Below are 16,380 nucleotides of genomic sequence, written 5' to 3' on the forward strand. Positions count from 1 at the left end.
AATTTGCATTCAATGCATGCACAGTTGATCTTTTTATGATCAAGCAGCCACTAATAATAGATATCGGGACATTATTAGAAAACTAGTTGATACTAAACAATAAATTTGGGAAACCCAAGAAGCAACACCAACAAGTCAATAAAACACACACACACACACACACACACACACACTCACACACACACACTCACACACACACAGTGAAATAAGTATTGAGTACATCAATTTTCTAAGTAAATCTATTTCTAAAGGTGCTATTGACATGAAATTCTCACTAGATGTGGGTCACAACACATCCAGTCCACCAGGGCTGTGGAGTCGGAGTCGGAGCCCATTTTGGTGGAGTCAGTATAAAATGGACCAACTCCGACTCCTAAAATAATTAATAAATTGGGTACAGTAGTTCAATGCAGTTTGTGGGGAATATTTTTTCATAAGAATTTGGGAAAGTTATGAAATGTCCTATAAATGTCTGTCCTATTCCTGATCTAAGGGTCTAGACTTTTAGCTGAGAGGAATCTGTGCTACAGTAAATTTATCACTTACATGTATGAGTGAGTCGGAGTTGCAGTCGGTGTCATGGAAACTGAGGAGTCGGAGGTTTGGCTTACCGACTCCACAGCCCTGCAATCCACACAGGCAAAGAAATCAAACCATAGCTTGTCCATAAATTATGTGTAATGAGAAATCACACAGGGAAACCGTATTGAAAACGCATATTGACATTTAATTAATACCTTGTACATAAGCCTTTGTTGGTGATGACAGATTCAAGACATGGAGAAACTAGTCGCATGTATTGCTCAGCTGTGATTTTGTCCCATTCTTCCATCCAAACACTCCTCACATCTTGAAGCTCCCGTGGGCTCCTTGTATGAACTCTGAGCTTTAGTTCCTTCTATACATTTTCTATTGAATTCAGGTCCGGTGATAAGCTGGGCCATTGTAGCAGCTTTGTTTTCCTGTTCTGAAACCAATTGAGAGTTTCCTTGACTGTGTGTTTGGGATCATTCTCTTGCTGAAATGTCCACCCTTGTGCATCTTCATCATCCTGGTTGATGGCAGCAGATTTTTTTTTTTATCAAGAATGTCTCGGTACATTTGTCCATTCATCCTCCCTGTAATTACATGAAGTTTGTCGTTGCCGTTTGATGAAAAAAAGCTCCACACCATGATGTTCCCACCTCCAAACTTCACCGTTAGTATGGTGTTATTGGGGTGATGTGCAGTGCCTTTTGGCCCCCAAACATGATGTGTATTATGGCATCCAAAGAGTTCAATTTTGGTCTCATCTGACCAGACTATATTCTCCCAGTATTTCACAGGCTTGTCTAAATGTTGTTGATCAAACTGTAAACGCACTTGAACATGCTTTTTGTTCAGCAATGGAGCCTTGCGTGGTCAGCGTGCATACAGGCCATGGAGGCTGAGTGGATTACTTCTAGTTTTCTTTGAAACAATTGTACCTGCTGATTCCAGGTCTTTCTGTAGCTCTCCACATGTGGTCTTTGGCTCTTGGACAACTGATCTGTCTGAAATCTTGGAGGGAGCACCTGGCCGTGGCTGGTTTATGGTCAAATGATGTTCTTTCCACTTCCGGATCATGGCCCCAACAGTGCTCACTGGAACCTTCAGTAGCTTAAAAATGCTTCTTTAACTAATGCCAGCAATATGTTTTACAACAATAAGGCTGTGAAGGTCGTGAGACAGCTCACTGGTTTTACAAATTATAAGATATTTTTGTGCATCACCTTGGTAATGAGATCATCAGATGAACCCGATGATATTTTTTTTCACTAAGTGGCAGGGTTGCTTTATAATTACTGATACATTTCAGCTGGTGTCATGGCTTTCCATGACTTTTTGCACGTCTTTCTTTATGTGTTAAATACCTTTTCCCACTGTCATTTTTACAATAACTTAATTTATGGTCATCCATGGTTTAATTTCTTTGCCTGTGTGGATTGGATGGGTTGTTACCGACATCTGGTGAGAATTTCATGTGAATAGCACCTTTAGAAATATATTTACGTAGAAAATTGGTTACGAGTTAAATTCTTATTTCACTTGCTGTATATACATATAAACACTGCTCAAGTTTAGGACTTTTCTTAAATGCTCTGACTTGCTGGGAAACATGCGTTGTTCAGAATCAGACACCGGCTTTTTATAAATTAAGTTGGTATCTAGCGTTCCCAAATCCAGTGGGGTATTGCTTCTTAGAGCTAATAATATAGCAAATGCCGGAAAAATCCTGAAATAGTGTGAAATACCGCATTGACTTAGCTTTAAGACACACTTATATTATACTCACCGAGAACAGATAGAAAAAAAAGGGTAAAAAACGCGCTTGGATCTCATGGTGGACTTGGGTTTCGCCCAATTGTCTTCATTAGGGGAATGTCTGTTAAAAGTTAGAAAACTAGAACCTGGCAGTATAAATTCTTGATCTAAGTGTTTGAGGCTGATAAATATGCTCACCTCCCGTGCCGGTGCCATTCCAGCGGTGTCAGCACTTGCGGTCCTGGGGATCCCGTGCTGTTGTTGGGACATGTGACCCAGGTGCCCAATCAACGCTGGAGTCACTGTCTCCACCTTCGGACAAATCGAACATGAAGAGGAAGTCCAGGCTGCGGCTGATCTCTGACTTCCTCTTCATTTTCAATTCGACAGGAGGAGGGAACAGTTACGCCAGTGATGATTGGCCGCCAGGCTCATGTGTTATAACCGCACGGGAGCACCAGGCAGAGCGAGTGCAGACAACGTGGGTAACGGCGCCAGCACGAGAGGAGAGTATAAGCTTTTTTATTTTATGGGGGCCAAGCGAGGGGTATGAGAAGGGGTTGTCAAAGTAATGGACAACTTCTTTAAACAAACAGCAGCTCCCTCTCTGACTCCTGTATTTCATGGAAGGTCATGCATCCGAATTGTTAGTCCGTAGCGACTTCTACAGTGAAAATGAGGGTATAGCTGCCTTATGCCTTAGCAATATCCAGGGCTACAATCAGGGGCCAGAAGAAATAAAATGTAAAAAGGGCCCAGCTGGCATTAGATTAGGGGTGGCGCACAGTGGCACAAGGCTTCGTCAGCAAATGGGTAGAGATTAGATGAGCTGTGGATGAGCAGCCCAAGAAGTGATGAGCTTTGTGGGATATTTGCAACAGAATCAGGTATTAAAAAATTTGAGATAATTGGGGGATCTGAAATAAATTTTGCATATCTGGTTCTGCCTCCTTCCATTACTTTCTGTTGCCACCATCCACAGTTATGGCGGAGGAGGGTGGCAGGAGCCTAGATGCCTTGGCTGTATAGGGTTCCAAAATTCCTGATGGTTGCCCTTCAATACAGGAAGAAGCTAACTTCTTCACCTAGAAATCAATATGTTATGTTCAGTGTGCTGTACATGGGTGCATCACCATGTGTGGATCGATGTTAGAAAACGTGCAAGTGCAGAAAATTTGCAGCTTGCACCATTCTGATCCAGCTTCTAGTTGGCAGCTCCTGCACCGGTTCTCAATGCAAGGAGCACACGTAGCTGTGGAGGTGACTGGTCAGAGAATGTAGACATTTAGCGTTAAAGGAACAGTAGGAGATGAATGCATGTAATGTCCACCTTGATGTCTCTCGAAATACATATTAATCAACTAATCAGACTCTCATCCAGTAGAGAGGTCAACGTTACTTGTCGATTAGTTAACATGTTTTCAGTGTGGCACTATACTCAATGGTATTACGCAGTATTCACTGTTATTAAACAGACTTTCCGGTAAATTATTTCTGTTTTGATTTCGCTTTGGTTGACCGTAAAGAAAATTGAGAGATCATACAGAGAACAACCTACGAGGAAACACACCCAACCCTAAATTATTTATATAAAAAATACCAATGTGCAGAGGAGATATAATTCTCCTGGTGTTTTCCCATCTGCATGGTACGCCCATACTGGCAGACGGCAAACCCATTGACAGGCTCGGTATATCATCTGTGTTATGACATGCGGGATTACATGTTCTACTCTACTGAACCATGAGTTACGAAACGGCTAACCCCCACCCATCGTCTGGAGGAGGGTAGGAAGTTGTAAACGCAGATAGGAAATGATTTCTCAGTTTTCCACCGCACATGGAAAGGTCAGAGGTAAGAAAAATGAAAGTGCATTATTAGAAGAATTCTACCCATTATAAGGGCAGAAAAATAAGAATACGTTCCCTAGTGGTTTGGATGCCTTTACTTTTACCGATCTTCTAGTTTGTTAAGGAGATCAGAGAAAGGAAAAAGAACGGGACAAGTCAAAAGTTTACATTGGTAGTGGTCTGTGGGCCAAGAATCCAAGAGGGTCCAGGTACTTTGAGTATTTTCACAAAACTGTTGACAGGGCCAGTGGCAGCACCCGGGCAAGTGACGGGGCCCTGGACAAATGGGGGGGCCCCACTCACGGCCAGGACACCAGGGGGCCTGGGAAGCTCCCCCAGCAGCCGTTCAGGGCCACCTGTTTCTTCGGCGCTAGCTAGTTTACTAGCAGACACAGCACTGCACGCGGCCATGTTTGTGTGTATGACTGTGTATATTTATCTATTTTTGTGAATTTGTCTTCAAATATGAATATGTACGTATCTGCGTACGCGCATGTCTGCGTATCGTATGTGTGTGCGCCCGCGCATATGTCTGCATATCGTATGTGCGCGCGCATGTCTGCATATCGTATGTGCGCCCGCGCATATGTCTGCATATCGTATGTGCGCGCGCGCATATGTCTGCATATCGTATGTGCGCGCGCGCATATGTCTGCATATCGTATGTGCGCGCGCGCATATGTCTGCATATCGTATGTGCGCGCGCGCGCATATGTCTGCATATCGTATGTGCGCGCGCGCGCATATGTCTGCATATCGTATGTGCGCGCGCGCGCATGTCTGCATATCGTATGTGCGCGCGCGCATGTCTGCATATCGTATGTGCGCGCGCGCATGTCTGCATATCGTATGTGCGCGCGCGCATGTCTGCATATCGTATGTGCGCGCGCGCATGTCTGCATATCGTATGTGCGCGCGCGCATGTCTGCATATCGTATGTGCGCGCGCGCATGTCTGCATATCGTATGTGCGCGCGCGCATGTCTGCATATTGTATGTGCGCGCGCGCATGACTGCATATTGTATGTGTGCGCGCGCATGTCTGCATATTGTATGTGTGCGCGCGCATGTCTGCATATTGTATGTGTGCGCGCGCATGACTGCATATTGTATGTGTGCGCGCGCATGACTGCATATTGTATGTGTGCGCGCGCATGACTGCATATTGTATGTGTGCGCGCGCATGACTGCATATTGTATGTGTGCGCGCGCATGACTGCATATTGTATGTGTGCGCGCGCATGACTGCATATTGTATGTGTGCGCGCGCATGACTGCATATTGTATGTGTGCGCGCGCATGACTGCATATTGTATGTGTGCGCGCGCATGACTGCATATTGTATGTGTGCGCACGCATGACTGCATATTGTATGTGTGCGCGCGCATGACTGCATATTGTATGTGTGCGCGCGCGCATGACTGCATATTGTATGTGTGCGCGCGCGCATGTCTGCATATTGTATGTGTGCGCGCGCGCATGTCTGCATATTGTATGTGTGCGCGCGCGCATGTCTGCATATTGTATGTGTGCGCGCGCGCATGTCTGCATATTGTATGTGTGCGCGCGCGCATGTCTGCATATTGTATGTGTGCGCGCGCGCATGTCTGCATATTGTATGTGTGCGCGCGCGCATGTCTGCATATTGTATGTGTGCGCGCGCGCATGTCTGCATATTGTATGTGTGCGCGCGCGCGCATGTCTGCATATTGTATGTGTGCGCGCGCATGTCTGCATATTGTATGTGTGCGCGCGCGCATGTCTGCATATTGTATGTGTGCGCGCGCATGTCTGCATATTGTATGTGTGCGCGAGCATGTCTGCATATTGTATGTGTGCGCGGGCGCATATGTCCGCATATTGTATGTGTGCGCGGGCGCATATGTCTGCATATTGTATGTGTGCGCGCACATGTCAGCATATTGTATGTGTGCGCGCGCATGTCTGCGTGCATGTTTGCATATGTGAACGATAAGGGGGCAGGCTGGGACCTGTGTTGTATACCTATATTTCTCTGCTGTATCTGTGCATCATGAATCATGGTATGTGTTAAAGGGGCCCCCTAAGACTTTTGTCCAGGGCCCACGAAAACCTGGAGCCAGCCCTGACTGTTGACAATTCTGAGAGGGCCTTCAATAAGACTGAAATGAGAATACAAGGTCTCCAAAATAAAATACCATAATTTCAGAAAAAAATATTGACCATCTAATTTCTATGGTTTCAGCCCTAAGGACTTAAAAGACCAGGATGAATTTGGGAAGGAAGGGTGAGGAATGGAAGGAAGGGTGAGGAATGGAAGGTGTAGCATCGGTGTCTCTGCCCCCTGCCAGGCAGAGACGCTGTCCCACTCACCTCCTCGCTCCCCGCTCTGCGTTCACCAGCGCCCCTCTTCCTGCTGCCGGCGCGCACAGCTCCCCGGGCACTGTGCTTAGGGCGCGCGCTCCCTCCCTCTTAAAAGGGGCTTCGCGCGCCGTCCTAAGGAGTCCCCGGCCAATAGCAGAGGGTCCTCCCATATATAAGGCACCTCCTCCAAAATGGAGGTGCCCGAGCAAAAGTTGTTGCACCGTGTTTCTGACCTCTGCTTCAGCCCTCAGGTCCTGCTGCTAGCCTGACTACCAGTCTTGCCCGCCAGCCTGTTACCTGCCTGTTACCTGCCGTGCCTGCCAGCCTGCTCACCTGGGAGCACTTGCCTGTTGCCTGCCTGTTACCTGCCGTGCCTACCCGGAGGCTCCTGCCGTCACTTGCAGTGACCACCTGCCAGCCCACCTAGAGACTCCTGCCGTCACTTGCTGTGACCACCTGCCAGCCCACCTAGAGACTCCTGCCGTCACTTGCCGTGTCTACCTGATAGCCTACCTGGAGGCTTCTGCTCGCCAGCCTGCCTGCTGTGTCTACCTGCTATTCCGGTCAGTCCCTGCCATCTGTACAGTGGGAGTCACCTGCTCCCTTACAAGGTCGTCCCCAGAGTAGCACCTGGTCCCTCGGCTTGGTCCCTCCCTGGTCATGGAGTCGTTAGCCGCCGTACGACCAGGGTCGGTCCGAGTTGATAGTTACGCCCCTCTGGGTCTGTCCTTGCACCGTAGCACAGTGGTTCCACCTCCCGGACCCGTAACAGAAGGAAGGGTGAGGAATGGAAGGAAGGGTGAGGAATGGAAGGAAGGGTGAGGAATGGAAGGAAGGGTGAGGAATGGAAGGAAGGGTGAGGAATGGAAGGAAGGGTGAGGAATGGAAGGAAGGGTGAGGAATGGAAGGAAGGGTGAGGAAAGGGTGAGGGAAGGAAAGAATGGGAAGAAAGGAGTTTTTGCAGGAAAAAGCCCAGAGCTCTGCACTTAAAAGCTCCACAAGCAGAGACATCAGAGAAAAATGTCTTGAAGTAAAAGAAGAAAATATCATAATCCATTATGTATCAGGTTTCAACTCTCCTTACGTTGCTTGATAGGCTATACCTTTTTGCAATCACAACTTGTACCCCCCCAATAACAATGTGTTCAACTTTATAAAAGTTGGTGAATTTGTTAATTTCAGAAGGAAATGTTACCTAAATCTCCAATTTCTTTGGTTCACGTTTCAAAGACTAGAAAAATCGGGTTCAATTTGGAAAAAAAGGGTAGGAAACTTTAGAAATAAAGAAAAATCTTCATAGAAAAAGCCCCCGAGCTCTGAACCTAAAGCTCCACAAGCTGATAAGTCAGAGAAACAGGTCTTGAAAGAAGCAATGAGATCAGCCAACACGACAATGCAGCATGAAACTTACCAGATATACAGATGCGTAAAATGTTTATGTAGATATTTTGCTGAAGGTTTCTACTTTACTCACCATCTGACACCTTATAGGTTTTTTTGCTTTTGGCCGAATTATTTGCACTTGCTTTAAACAAATCTTCATCTGGATCGACTCCATCATCAAAAATAGCTAATGTAGCCTTGGGCGGTAATTTGGGATCTTCAGTTTTCTTAGCAATGAATTTCTTCTTCATTCGTTTTTCCCTGACACATGACAGAAAATGTTGATGTGAAATGTCTTTATTCATCTCAGAACACAATACTCAGCACTACATAAGTAGATAGTATATAATAAAATTGACATTATACATCCCAACATATAAAGTATAATTTTCTATTCATTTGCATGTAAATTGCTGTTCAAATTCAATTAACAAAATTGTCTGGTTGGGGAATCAGGACTACCAGGCTTTCTCTACAAGAAGGACTCACAAGCTGGGAATCAAGACCCTCAGGTTCTTTCTATAAGTGGGAGGGAGAAGGACTCACAAGCTATCTCCATGAGGGAAAGGGAGAAACAGGACTCTCAGGCTTTCTCTAGGGGTGGAGGGTGGGTGGAATCAGGACTCTCAGGCTTTCTCTAGGGGTGGGTGGAATCAGGACTCTCGGGCTCTCTCTAGGGGTGGAGAGTGGGTGGAATCAGGACTCTCAGGCTTTCCCTATAAGTGGGAGGAGGAAGAAGGACTCAAAATTTCTCTATGAGTGGTAGGGGAATCAGGACCCTCAGGCTCTTTTTATAAGTGGGAGGGAGAAGGACTCAAGCTTTTTCTATGAGGAGAAGGGAGAAACAGGACTCTTAGGCTTTCTTTAAGAGTTGGTTTGGGAAGCAGGACTCAAGCTCGCTCTATAATTCGGAGGAGGGAGGGTTCACAAGCATTCTCTAAGTGGGAAGGAAAAGCAGGACTCTCGGATCTTTCTATAAGTGGTAGAAGGGAGAAGAAATCACAAGTTTTCTCTATAAGTGATAGGGTGAAGCCAGACCCTCAGACTTTCTATATAAGTGGGAGGGGGAACAGGACCCTCAAACTTTCTCAATAAGTGGGATGGAGAAGAACACACTGAATGGGAGGGAAAAGCAGGACTCTCAGGCTCGCTCTATAACCGAGAGGAGGGAGGGAAAAGCAGGACTCTCAGGCTCGCTCTATAACTGAGAGGAGGGAGGGAAAAGCAGGACTCTCAGGCTCGCTCTATAACCGAGAGGAGGGAGGGAAAAGCAGGACTCTCAGGCTCGCTCTATAACCGAGAGGAGGGAGGGAAAAGCAGGACTCTCAGGCTCACTCTATAACCGAGAGGAGGGAGGGAAAAGCAGGACTCTCAGGCTCGCTCTATAACCGAGAGGAGGGAGGGAAAAGCAGGACTCTCAGGCTTTCTTTTCGAATGGGAGGGGGAGAAGGACTAACAGACTTTCCCTGAGAGGGTGGGTCAATCAGGACTCACAAGCTTTCTCTGAGTGAAAAGGAAGGCAAGACTCGCAGGCTTTCTTTTTATGAGACCAGACAACAATTCAACAGCTTTTCACATAAAAATACTGAAGCAAGGTTAAATCCTTCTAAAGATATATTATGAAATGAATCAGCATGGACTTTCAAGTCTATTTAGTACGCACAGGGAGCACAGATTTTAGAAGAGAGGAATTATGTAAGCTCTCATACTGTGGCCTTAGACCAGATTAATATACACATTATTATAATACAGAGTTGTCCAAACTATAATCTAATTTTAATTTAGTTTGTACTAACTTTAAGGGTAATGCTAGCCTCCTGCTAATTAAGAAGATTTCAAGAAAAGCGGTTAGAGGAAGCAATATTGCATTGTAGTCATAAGCTTTAAGACAAAGTAAAAAACACATTCTTTTATTAAATATATTTGTCAATACTCAGCTGCCTATCGTTCCCTCGCCATTACAGTTCAGCCGTCTTCCGTTTCAAAGTCTCGAATTCATGTAGCAACAGACACAGACTTGTGACCGCTGGGGACAGTCATTAGCTTTAGCAGTCATATGTCCGTGACCGGGACTATATCACTCAAGCAAGAAGTAGACCCCAGCAAGGGACCTGGGGAGTGTTAGAAATGGACAGTCGGTAAATTAAGAGGGCAAGTATGAATTCTTTAGCTGTTTTGGAGTTGATTTTACCATAATTTTGACTGGTTAAAGCATAGATATCCATTAGTTTCTTGTTGGTAAAAGAGTGTGCACTGTCAGATATGTCATAAAAAGTGTGATCGGTGTGGTGTTTAAGGCACCCATAGACTTTAAATGGCCAAACCAAATTATTTCGACAGGACCGGCCTTCCTTTCGCCTGGGTGAGGGCAGGATCAGGTTCTCATGTGTCATCCCAACTTTAATTCTGGGATCTCTACGAATTCCAAAGCTTAGATAAATGCTAGCTGAAAAATAGTTTTTGCTAAAAAAATGTCGTCCTTTTTTTCTTCACAGATGGGAGGGGTAGAGAGGACTACTTCAATATCCCCACTACTCATTGATAAGCCACTATGTTCATGCTATGCATCTTACTTTAAGGTTCAGCTTGGATTTTCCATATGAAATAATTAAAAAATGTATGCTGGCAGCTTTATTATCATTGTTAGCTATGCTATTTGACCCTGAAAATATCAAATACTTTTTAGATATGCACCCTACACTCTGGTACCGTCAATGTGCATGTGGTTTTAGAGGGTTCAGGAGATGAGGCCCCAGGATTCCCTACATGAAATGTCCTAATAATGGTAACTAGTCAATATCTTTTTAATCTCCGACTGTGTATTTCCACAAGCTTCCTTAAAGGGAACCCATTTGCAGAATTTTAGACACCAAAAGATTTTCAGACCCATTTTTAGAACATTTTGTACACAAACAAATAGGCTGCTTTTATGTCATCGATCCACCATGGGAGGCCAATTGCGAATTACTCCACGAGTAGAACAGTAGACAGAAGAACAGTCCTTGTTCCTATAAATGGCCTGGTTAAACGCTTTCAAGTGCTAGAACTCAGTAGTAAATTTAGTTAAGAGCTTTTCCTGGTAAGGAACGAAATGTCCTAATGAAGTGTTTCCATATCTCAGCAACTGGGAGAAGCGCTGTCAGATGGCGAGACTGGAATCATAACACATTCCGAGAGAGCAGTCTGTTTAGACGTGTGCCTGCCCTCACCGCCTCCAAGTCAGGCGCACACACATGGGGCAGATTGGATTGTCTGCAATTTAAAAAAGGTAGAGGCTTCTCTAGCACAACCATTGTAAAAAAAAAAATGTATCTTTTGTTTGCAATGGATGTTGAGCGTTGCCACTAAATCTAAGGTGACGTAAATGATAAGGTAAACCTACACCGTTAAATTAAGAATAACTTTTTATAAACAGTTGGAAAATCTAAAAATAAACACAATCGAGACATAATGTCATGGGTGTGTTAGGTGTAATAGACAGTCGCTCTAGAACTGGCTGTAGAAGGTCACTGCGCTTGGCATTGCAGACACCACCTTAATCCTTCTTCCTTTAAGACCCAGCAGTGACATCCCTCCTGCTGCTGACTGACACACCCTTGCATGGGAGTTAAAAACCCTCAGTTTGCTCCAGGCAATCACTGGTGATACTACTATGTACAGGCTTGGAGCACTATCAGTCGGCTAGAGTCTTCTCTGGTGCCTTTGGAGGACTGTTGGCATTACTCCTCTGGTGCCTGCTCAAGCTAAGTTAATACCCTTTGTTTGTTTTCCTTGTGGTCTTTCAATTGTAGTGGGGCCTGACCAGTGCTCACCCCTCCCCCTCCCTATCTAGGGCCAAGCTATAGGGTCATCCAGAGTTTAGGGTCCTGCTTGGCGATAGGTGTGGAACCTATATTGGGATGGTAGGGTAGGCAAGGTGATATTAGATCTGCCTAGGGGTCTCTACTCCCCTTTCCCTAGTGTTTGGGCTTTCTCCCCCTTAGTCTTTCCCACACCTTGCGTTACACATCCTTTCATGAGTTTTTAAAATGTTCCAAATAGCTGAAAGAGAAATGAATTGCTGCGAAGCAGTCTGGCACTGGAGTCTGGACCGCCCCTTCCTACCTACTGTAACTAACATCTGTGAGAGGGGGCGGTCCAGACTACACAGCCCGGTAATAATATATATTTTTTTTATTTCCGTTATTTAAATGTTCCAGGAGAAAATCAAAGCTAAAAGTGAATCTATAATTCAATCTGGGCTACCGCCAGGGGCCCGGGGCTCCAGGGGGCCCATGGCCAGATTGCCCTCATTATAATATGTGGGCGCAAATCCGGCACATACCGGCAGGCAGAGGTGGGGGGCCCCGGACCGCTCCTCTCACAGCTGCACATGGCCACTGCTTCTTCTTCGGCAGGGCCAGCACTGCACCTGTTAACTTCCCTGTGTGTGGCCCGGCCGCGTCACAGCTAGGAGACACGGCCCTGTGCACGGCCGTGTCTGCTAACATGACCGCATGCAGTGTGTGCCCTGCACTGCTGCACCGGAGAGGAGCTGGACGACTGGAGCAGAGACGGGGGATGGTGAGTGTGTGATAGTGTGTGAGTGAGTGTGTGAGTGCAGGCAGATATCATTATGTGATATCTGTTTATATGTATTTTTGTGTTTCAAATGTGTTTATGCGTGTATGTATATGTCTGTATATGTTTGTGTGTGCGCGCGACTGCGTGCGGCATCCCATTGTCTCCGGGGGAGGGCTGTGCGGCCTCCCACTGTATCTGGGGGACGCCGGGCGGCCTCCCGCTGGGTATAGATGGCGCCGTGCGGCCTCCCGCTGGGTATAGATGGCCACGTGCGGCCACCCGCTGGGTATAGATGGCCACGTGCGGCCACCCGCTGGGTATAGATGGCCACGTGCGGCCTCCCGCTGTGTATAGATGGCCACGTGCGGCCTCCTGCTTTGTATAGATGGCCACATACGGAGTCCTGCTATGTATAGATGGCTATGTGTGGCCTCCTGCTGTGTATAGGAGGATTGTGGCAGCTCATATTGTGTGTAGGATTTCATACTGTATATAGGGGATGTCAGCATACTTAATTGTGCTCAATATTAAGTCATACAATTAATGTAAAAAAAATATTAGAATATATTAATAATAATTAATATATTAATATCTTGTTTAACTAGTTTCACGTGAACTCTCACATGATCTAATCACAGGGGATCATGTGACACATGTCATGTGATACATCAGGTGTGTGTGTGTGTGTGTGTGTGTGTGTGTGTGTGTGTGTGTGTGTGTGTGTGTGTGTGTGTGTGTGTGTGTGTGTGTATGTGGAGGGGGGGGGGCCTGCGCCTTCTAAACTGCCCGGGGCCCTTGGAACTCTTAATCCACCCCTGGTTGTGATCACCATGTACAGCAGCCTGAAGAGCTCCTACGATGGAAGAAAAAAGCCAGAAATGCAGCACAAGCTTGAGGAGGCCAATGATTAACTGCAGTGGTCATGTATTGATGCTTGTAAACAAAAACTGTTGGGCTACCGAATCAGAGCCACTGTATCAGCAGGTAAAGGATAGGTAACTTAGTGCTTTTTTTTTTTTTTTAATATAAAAACCTCTTATACAGTCACATCACATCTCTTGCTTTGCACTTGAAGAGGGGCAAACACCCCAAAACACGTATCTGCAGATAAGAGTATCTAGTTGGCCTTTTATCAAAAGTCAAGTGACAAGGCTTGTTAAGGGGTCGGTCTTGACTTTTAGGATTGCTACTTCCAGAAGGTGGCACCAAAAGTTCTAAAGTTCTAGTCCGCTTTATTTCTGAAGAGAACAACATGCAAATTTAATTTCCCCAAAAAAGCATTGCATGCCTTACACTGGCAAGCCAGGTATGTCAATCTTCAAGGAGAAACATTCCCCCTTAGATCCCATTGTAAAATTTATACATGCCAGGTCCAAAGTGAAAGCTACTTTTTGCAATTGCTCTCCACTGAGGCTAAGATGGGATGGTATTGAATGAGAGACCCCCCTCTATTACAAGGGTGGCGTCAGCTGGAATTCGGTCATATGCATGTTGTAAATGGGGATATTGGGTCAGATGACTGTTACAACAGCTCCCTTAGTAAAGGGGTTGTCTGTGATACGACAGCTCTTTCAACTCTAAATTTTGTAATAGCCTACTTCAAAATAGGTTTTCTAAACAAAGTATTAAAGGGATTGTTGAGTGAGCGAGAGGGAGAGGAGAGGGAGAGGAGGGAGAGGAGAGGGAGACGGAGAGGGAGACGGAGAGAGAGAAAAGTAGTTTATTGATCTGCATAGATCCATCTATGTGGGCAATAAAGCACAGAAAACACAGACAATCCATATTCCTACAGTCCATAATCATTCGCTGGATCTTGCTCTATTTCCACAGTGTAGCCATCTTTGTAAATTTCTAACCTATGTGCGTCGCCAGAAAACGTGCGACATGAAAAAACAATAGGGGACGAGCACAGTGCAAATAAAATCTTTTGGATATTGTATCCATCCAAACCATTCCAACAACACCGCAAAACATATGAAAACTGTTAGAGGTAGTGTAACCAAATCTTCGAGAGGTTCTGGTGCCATTTTTTTTTTTTTTTTTTTAACATAGTTATTTATCGGTACATTTCCGATATTTCGACACCTAGTTTTACAAAGACTTTAAGACAGTTAAGTGTGGAGTGAAACTTTTCATCGAAATGTAAAATCCGCCCGAGAACTTGGCAGTGACTTATAAACATCCCATGGATTGTGAAATGGAAATGTTTGCTATTTATAAAAGTGTTAGATTTCTTCCATAAATGTTTTCGGGCGTCCAAAATTAGAAACATTAAAACTGGCAAAAAAGACAAAATAGGGAGAGAATGGTCATCTGGTGATCTACTTTGAGGTCCCCGATGCCTCAGTTTGCACCCCATTCACGTGAATGGGGGATTACGCAGGCAATTTTACAAGCATTGGAAATATTCTCCTTTTGGTTTCCACATAGGGAAAAAAATCAGTTGTAGAAATAAAGTAGCTATTAATTTCCCACGGATCCCAAATGTAAAATCTGTGGATTAGCCCCAATCAATGACAATGGGTATAAATCTAAATCAGATCCTACTTAGTGTTGAGCGAGCACTAAAATGCTCGGGTGCTCGAAGCTCGGGCCGAGCTCGCCGTGATACTCAGGTGCTCGACCCGAGCAACGAGCCCAATGTTAGTCTATGGGAGACCCGAGCATTTTTGCGGCGGCACCCCCGGCAGTCTTTTAAAAGCCTAACAAGTGCCCAAAACGATAGGGACAGTGCTCAAATGACATGGGGACAGCATGGGGATCGCCCCAGGAAGCATTTCTGACCCCCAGGTCACTGCTGTCAACAACGTGGTCAGAGGTATTAAGCCACTTTTACGGGCTCACAATAAAACGTTCAAAAACGAAACGGAAAAAACGAAACTGAAACTGCTTTCCTGTGAAATATGTTAAGGAAGTTCCTTTCCAGGGTAAAGACTTGTGTATAAGGTAAAATAAATGACCAAAAAAAAAAATAAATAAAAAAAAAAAAAATACTCCTCCACACCTTGGGCTATGTTCACAAGTAGCATTTTTTATGCGTTTTTTGCACTTTTGTATTGCTTTCAACCGTGACAAATGCATTCACTGGGAAATGTCATTTTAACATTTTACAACCTTATCTGGCCATGTGCTGTGTCACACATGCATACAGTGCTGAAAAGACATGGGAACAGCATGGGGAAGACCCCTGAAAGCATCTCGGACACGCAGGTCACTGCCTAAAAGTGTGCCCATCAGAAGTGATCCTTGCCGCATCAGAAGATGCAGACTTGCAACTATCCCCGTGCAAGTCCTTGTCCCAGGGCAGTGTTCAATTGTACCTCCCCCATTCCTTGCAATGCAAGTGCAAATATGCAGCCAACCACCCACCCGCAGGCTGCAATACTATACTGCTAGCTTGCACTTGAAATGGGGCCTTTTAGTTTGGAGGAGGCCGAAGCTGGCCACTACCTCATGGCTGCTTCGGCAGCGAGGTATCTATACTCAGTCCCCAGCTGCCCGGCAGCCGGGTGTCCACGCTCGGTCCCCAGCCGCCGGGGGGCGGCCAGGTGTCCATACTCGGTCCCCAGCTGCCCGGCAGCCGGGTGTTCACGCTCGGTCCCCAGCCGCCGTGGGGTGGCCGGGTGTCCATACTCGGTCCCCAGCCGCCCCACGGCCGGGTGTCCACACACGGTCCCCAGCCACCTGGGGGCGGCCGGGTGTCCATAAACGGTCCCCAGCCGCCCCTATTTCTCCTGTCACCTTCCCCCACACTTTTCTTAGCCTGGCCTGCTTTAGGGCAGCATTGGACGAGCCCACCAGAGAACCAGACTCCTCCGGTGGGCCCTGGCTTCTCCATCAGGGGAGTTGAGAGTGCCAAGGTGAGGAGCATGATGATGATAGAAGTTAGCATCTGCTTTGTTTTCTTGGAATGCAAGCGCATGTATGTAGTAGCGGCTAGGCCTGAGGTGGTCAGCGTT

At 46.0% G+C, this 16,380-nt stretch overlaps 1 protein-coding gene across 1 annotated transcript in view; it reads right to left on the reverse strand.

Moving 5' to 3' along the window:
* The window catches only part of HS1BP3 (HCLS1 binding protein 3), a 97,897-nt gene that overhangs the window by 14,246 nt on the left and 67,271 nt on the right, over window positions 1-16,380 (reverse strand). Inside the window, exon 5 of the mRNA XM_073674044.1 lies at window positions 7,950-8,119. Within this exon, the coding sequence (XP_073530145.1) occupies window positions 7,950-8,119 (170 nt within the window). The remainder of the gene's footprint in view (window positions 1-7,949; window positions 8,120-16,380) is intronic.

The sequence above is a fragment of the Phyllobates terribilis genome, unplaced genomic scaffold (assembly GCF_046119375.1).
Source record: "Phyllobates terribilis strain yellow unplaced genomic scaffold, ASM4611937v1 Scaffold_3__8_contigs__length_932513732, whole genome shotgun sequence".
Lineage (NCBI taxonomy): Eukaryota > Metazoa > Chordata > Amphibia > Anura > Dendrobatidae > Phyllobates > Phyllobates terribilis.